This window comes from Salvelinus sp. IW2-2015, unplaced genomic scaffold (assembly GCF_002910315.2).
Source record: "Salvelinus sp. IW2-2015 unplaced genomic scaffold, ASM291031v2 Un_scaffold8733, whole genome shotgun sequence".
Classification (NCBI taxonomy): Eukaryota; Metazoa; Chordata; class Actinopteri; order Salmoniformes; family Salmonidae; genus Salvelinus; species Salvelinus sp. IW2-2015.
The window spans coordinates 517-6,871 of NW_019949992.1; the positions used below are offsets into that span (position 1 = coordinate 517).

The following is a 6,355-nucleotide window of genomic DNA, read 5'->3' on the forward strand; positions in this document are numbered from 1 at the left end:
TGATAATGGATGAGGTTTAGGGTTAGTTCTCTTCCGACGCTGAAAGCCCTTGACATCGTAACGTAACAAGAGTTGTTTATCTTGGAAACAAATGGGAAATAACACATTGATCACTACAATGATCGTTCATAACATCGGTGGAGGTGTGTGTGTGTGTGTGTGTGTGTGTGTGTGTGTGTGTGTGTGTGTGTGTGTGTGTGTGTGTGTGTGTGTGTGTGTGTGTGTGTGTGTGTGTGTGTGGCGTGTCTGTGTGTGTGGCGTGTGGCGTGTGTGTCTTACCCCTTGACTGTGGGCGATAGGGTGTAACTGTGAGAGTTTTTGAGGACGGTGCCGTGGGCCTTCTTGGTGGAGAGGTCCAGGACTCCATCTGAGGATTAACATACGCAGATACACACACACTGTTTTAGGGCACAGTTCATCAATGTATCTAAGTATGTACTGTATAACTTGACTTCAATTGATTGGGACTTTTTAAATGAATGTAATTAACATAGTAAATGTGTCGTTCAATAATAGATGTTTCTGTTCCTCTATAAWTCACTGGAAATGAGAAAGGACTCCAGGAGAAGAATACAACATTGAAAATCAYATGAATAAATAGTGAAAAGAATCATTACCGTTCCCTGCACTCTGCTCTTTGTTTAAAGAGTAATAACTATTATATTCCTCTTTCMACTGACTGAACCACACACACAAACACTCCCCCTCCTCCACGGGTTAGTAATCCCCAAAGTGCAGCTGACCTGTCTGATGACCTGTCTGATRACCTGTCTGATGACCTGTCCGTCTGAACAGAAGGACCTCTTTAATCTTTAGGGCTTTTTGGTTGGACAAAACAAGGTTGTGATATTAAAATGAACTTCTCTCTCTCTCTGTGTGTGTGTGTGTGTGTGTGTGTGTGTGTGTGTGTGTGTGGGAAAGGCATCATAAAAAACACAGCTAAGACAATCTAGCATGGTACAGGCATTAGAGGATAATTCCAGGCCCAATGTCTATAGGGCCAGAGGGATTTTAAGGCATGGGGTTAATGTTTTAAGATTCAAAATCTATTTTTCAGCATAACGCTACGTGGCATTCAGCCTCCAACTGTTTGTTAGAATTAGGAATACTGAGTCGTTTTTAAATTTGGCCTCAGTCCTGTTTTGGCCTCTATACAACTTTTACTGGTCCAATTACAAGGTTGTGGGGATTTCTAGGGATTGTTGGGAAGTTACAGGGGATGTTCGGATTATAAAAAGTATTGAGAAATATGTAGGAAGTTAAAGGATATTGTAGGAAAGTACAGTCCTGTCTGGCTAGTTGGTGTTGCCTTACAATAGTTCTAGGTGAGTTAAGTTACACGTTAAGAGGAATAAAGAGAATTATGGCAGGAGATAGTCGAGATAGAAGAGAGACCTATAGGGGAGATGGAAGATATTGAGAGAGATAGGAGGATAGGGGATATTAGAGAGTTTAAAGGGAGCTATAGGAACATATAGGATATAGATAGTCAATATAGGAGATTAGGATATAGGTAGAGCTATAGGGACTATATAGGAATGATAGAGGATATAGGAGAGATATACGGGATATGAAGAGATATAGTGAGAGGATACAGTTGAAGTCGGAAAGTTTACATACACCTTAGCCAAATACATTTAAACTCCGTTTTCACAATTCCTGAAATGTAATCCTTGTAAAAAATACCTTGTCTAGGTCAGTTACCACACGATACACTTTATTTTAAGAACGTGAAATGTCAGAATAATAGTAGAGAGAATGATTTCTTTCAGCTTTTTATTGTTCATCACATTCCAGGGTCAGAAGTTACATATACTCAATTAGTATTTGAGTAGCATTAATTAAGTGGGTAAGAAAGAAGCATTCACAAGCTTCCCACAATAAGTGGTGAATTTTGCCCATTCTCCTAACGGAGCTGGGTGAATGAGTCAGGTTTGTGTCCTCCTTGTCGCACACGCTTTTCAGTTCGGGCGGACAAATTTCTATGGGATATTGAGGTCAGAGGCTTTGTGAAGGCCACTCCAATACTCTGACTTTATTGTCTCTTAAGCCATTTGTGCCACAACTTTGGAATATGCTTGGGGTATGTGTCCGATTGGAAGACACATTTGCGACAAGGTTCAACTTCCTGTCTGATGTCTTGAGATGTTGCCTAAAATATAGTCCATATCATTTCCCCTCATAGATGCATCTATTTTGTGAAGTGCACCAGTCCTCCCTGCAGCAAAGCAACCACAACATGATGCTGCCACCCCAATGCTTCGGATGGGATGGTGTTCTTCGGCTTGCAAGCCTCCCCCTTTTCCTCCAAACATAAGATGGTCATTATGGCCAAAATAGTTCTATTTTTGTTTCATCAGACAGAGGACATTTCTCCAAAAGTACGATCTTTGTCCATGTGCAGTTGCAAACTGTCTGGCTTTTTTGGGCGGTTTTGGAGCAGTGGCTTCTTCCTTGCTGAGCGGCCTTTCAGGTTATATCGATATAGGACTTGTTTTACTGTGGATATAGATACTTTTTACCCGTTTCCTCCAGCATCTTAACAAGGTCCTTCGCTGTTGTTCTGGGATTGTTTGCACTTTTCGCACCGAAGTACGTTCATCCTAGGAGACAGAGCTCTCCTTCCTGAGGGTATGAACGGCTGCTGGTCCATGGTGTTTATACTTGCGTACTATTGTTGTACAGATGAACGTGGTACCTTCAGGTGTTTGGAAATTGCTCCAAGGATGAACCAGACTATGTTGGAGGTCTAACCATTTTTTTGACTGTTTTCTTTTTGATTTTCCAGATGTCAAGCAAAAGGAGGCACTGAGTTTGAAGGTAGGCCTTGAAATAATCCACAGGTACACCTTAATTAGCTTTCTAAAGCCATGACATCATTTTCTGGTGTTTAGCGTATAGGTAATCAACTTAGTGTAACTTCGACACCACTGGAATTGTGAAACAGTTAATTATAAGTGAAATAATCTGTCTGTAAACAATTGTTGGAAAATTACTTGTGTATGCAAAAGTAGATTCCATACCGATACATTGCCAAACTATAGTTTTTAACAAGAAATTTGTAGAGTGGTTGAAAAAACGAGTTTTAATGACTCCAATCTAAGTGTGATGTGAAAATTTACTTGTATATAACTTCAACTTCAACTGTAGGAGCTACAGGGGAATATAGGGAAGATATACGGATATATAGGAGCGATATTGGAGATATAAGAAGAGATATAGGGAATATATAAGAGAGATATAGGGGATATATAGGGGAGATATAGGGGAGATATAGAAGAGATATAGGGAATATATAAGAGAGATATAGGGAATATATAGATGAGATGTAGAAGAGATATAGGGGATATATAGAGGATATATAAGAGAGATATAGGGGATATATAGGGGAGATATAGGGAAAGATATAGGAGAGATATAGAGGAGATATAGGGGATCTATAGATGAGATGTAGAAGAGATATAGGAGAGATATAGGAGAGATATGGGGGAGCGATAGGGGAGAGATATAAGCAAGATATAGAAGAGCTAGAGGCAATATAGTGGAGATATAAGCAAAATAGAGGAGATATAGAAAAGATATAGCGGAGATAGAGGATATATAAGTGAGATAAAGTGGAGATAAAGTGGAGATATATAAAGGATATATAGTGGCTCATAGGAGATACATGGGAGCTATAGAAGAGATATAGGGAAGCTATAGGAGACCTATAGGGAGATATAGTCGATATATGCAAGATATATGGGAGATATAAGCAACATATAGGGGAGAAATAGTCCATATTTCCATATGCGATATTGGGAGATATAGGAAAGATAAATGGAGATAGGAGAGATACAGGGCGTTCTATTGAAGCTATGGGGGAGTTCTTCAGTCCAGGTTTTTCTTCTACTTATTTATTGATTTTTTTTTCTTATTTCGCTTTTTCTTATTGTTGTTGCACTGTTGAGAGCGAGCCTGCAAGTAAGCATTTCATTGTACTGTGTACACCATTTTATCCTGTCCATATGGTAAATACGTTTTGATTCGATATGGATGTGTGAGTGGTGTCTTACCCTCTGTTTTGGTCTCTGTGGGGTCAGGCCTCTTGACGGTGAGGTCCAGCGGAGAGTCCTGGTCGGCCATGAGAAGCTTGCTGAGGACGGGGTTCTGTGCAGAGGCAGCAGCACCGGTACCACTACAGTTACTACCGGCTCCGTTCCCACTGTCCGGGGCGAAGGCAGAGGCGGGGCTGAGGCCCGGTCCCGGGGTGGGGGACGGGGGGCTGGACGCCCCCGGCAGGGCGAGGGGGGCCGGGGCTGGAGAGGCCGCTCTCGGCAGGAGGCGGCTTTGGTCCTTGATGCCGTTGGGCTGGGGGTGGTGGGGGGTGTCCTGAGAATAGCTGTTTTTTGAGGTATATTCGGCAGCGAACTGACGGATCATTCGCTGCATTATCTCACGAGCCACTAGAGGGATGTGGGGGTCCGAGAAGCTTGGGAGGTCTGCTAGAGACAAACAAACACACAACATTAGACACCTATTAGAACTTTCTTCATCTGTTTAACATTCCAACGACTGGCTAAAGATCTGGCAGCAMTACAACTAGCAACATTAAAGCTGCAATATGTCACTTTTTGGGGCWCCGGACCAAATTCACGTAGAAATGTCAGTTATGAATCTATCATTCTCACTGAAAGCCAGTCTCAGAAGTTGTAGATATGTTCTATGTGCACTATTTCTATGCTTCCCTTATTTAAATTTAGTTTTTGCATATTTTACTTTCGGTTTTGTACACCAGCATCCAACAGATGAAAATACAATATTTTGGGTAATTGAAAATGTATTTCACAGCGGTTTAGACCATACAGCAATTTTCTAAGCTATACATGTTTTGTCACATAAACTGAAATTAGGCGAACTATTCTAATTTTAGCAACCAGGAATATTTATATATATAAACTGATAACAATTAAGGTAGATGTGACTATACACACATAAAAAAAAAATTAAAATACAGCTGTTTAGAATGTGGACATAGATGTATAGGTACAAGGACAGGTTGTTTAATACCTCTCTTGTAACACTACAGACAGACTGTTAGAATGTGGACATAGATGTATACCTACAGGACAGGTTTGTTTAATACCTCTCATGTAACACTACAGACAGACTGTTAGAATGTGGACATAGATGTATAGGTACAGGAAACAGGTTGTTTATACCTCTCTGTAATACTACAGACAGACTGTTAGAATGTGGACATAGATGTATACCTACAGGACAGTTGTTTAATACCTCTCTGTAATACTACAGACAGACTGTTAGAATGTGGACATAGATGTATACCTACAGGACATGTTGTTTAATACCTCTCTGTAACACTACAGACAGACTGTTAGAATGTGGACATAGATGTATACCTACAGGACAGGTTGTTTAATACCTCTCTGTAATACTACAGACAGACTGTTAGAAGTGGACATAGATGTATAGTACAGGACAGGTTGTTTAATACCTTCTGTAATACTACAGGACAGCTGTTAGAATGTGGACATAGATGTATACCTACAGGACATGTTTAATACCTCTCTGTAATACTACAGACCAGACTGTTAGAATGTGGACATAGATGTATACCTACAGGACATGTTGTTTAATACCTCTCTGTAATACTACAGACAGACTGTTAGAATGTGGAATAGATCTATACCTACAGGACATGTTGTTTAATACCTCTCTGTATCATACAGACAGACTGTTAGAATGTGGACATAGATGTATACCTACAGGACATGTTGTTTAATACCTCTCTGTAACACTACAGACAGACCTATTTAGCTAGGCTTTGTCCAAATGGCACCCTATTGCCTATGAGTGCACTACTTTCGACAGAACCCATTGGCCCTTAGTAGATGCACTTAGGCATAGGGAATATGGTGGCCATTTGGGACGCAGGTCAGTCTACCCTACCGTATAGCCCCCAACGTTCAGCCGCAAAACAACACAGTGATTTAGAACAAGCTTTCTGGAAAACATTTCCTTTTGGGCCGGGAATTGTGCCTTTGGTCCGAAGGGGAAAGCTTGCTGCAACAATACCTACGTCCTGGCACCACTTATTCCCAATACATTGCACTACTTTTAACCAGGGGCCTATGTAATCTGGTAAAAGTAGTGCACTATGTAGGGAATAGGGTCCGTTTGGGATGCCGACCACCTTGGACCAAACATAAACCGGGAAGCAGATCGACATTATAAAAACATTTAGCTTAAAGGAACATCACTGGGAAGGAAGAAACCACACCCTCAGACAAACTACACATTATCTCTGTGGTGTCTGTATATAACTGTGCATAGTATTTGTCGATTCCGTATAACA

General features: G+C 40.9%; 1 protein-coding gene across 1 annotated transcript; it reads right to left on the minus strand.

Moving 5' to 3' along the window:
- Positions 1-275: 275 nt before the first annotated feature.
- On the minus strand, positions 276-5,555 carry LOC112079625 (ligand-dependent corepressor-like). The gene is made up of 3 exons (XM_070442393.1): positions 5,549-5,555; positions 4,056-4,484; positions 276-367 (listed from the first exon to the last, which is right to left on the minus strand). Exons 1-3 carry the CDS (start codon positions 5,553-5,555, stop codon positions 276-278), a joined length of 528 nt encoding a protein of 175 aa, XP_070298494.1.
- Between the last annotated feature and the right edge of the window lie 800 nt (positions 5,556-6,355).

Bases quoted from the DNA above. Each gene is read 5' to 3' on its own strand.
- LOC112079625 (XM_070442393.1), bottom strand. The intron at 368-4,055 runs GTAAGACACCAC...GTTAATCCTCAG, and splicing joins CACAGAGACCAAAACAGAGG to ATGGAGTCCTGGACCTCTCC.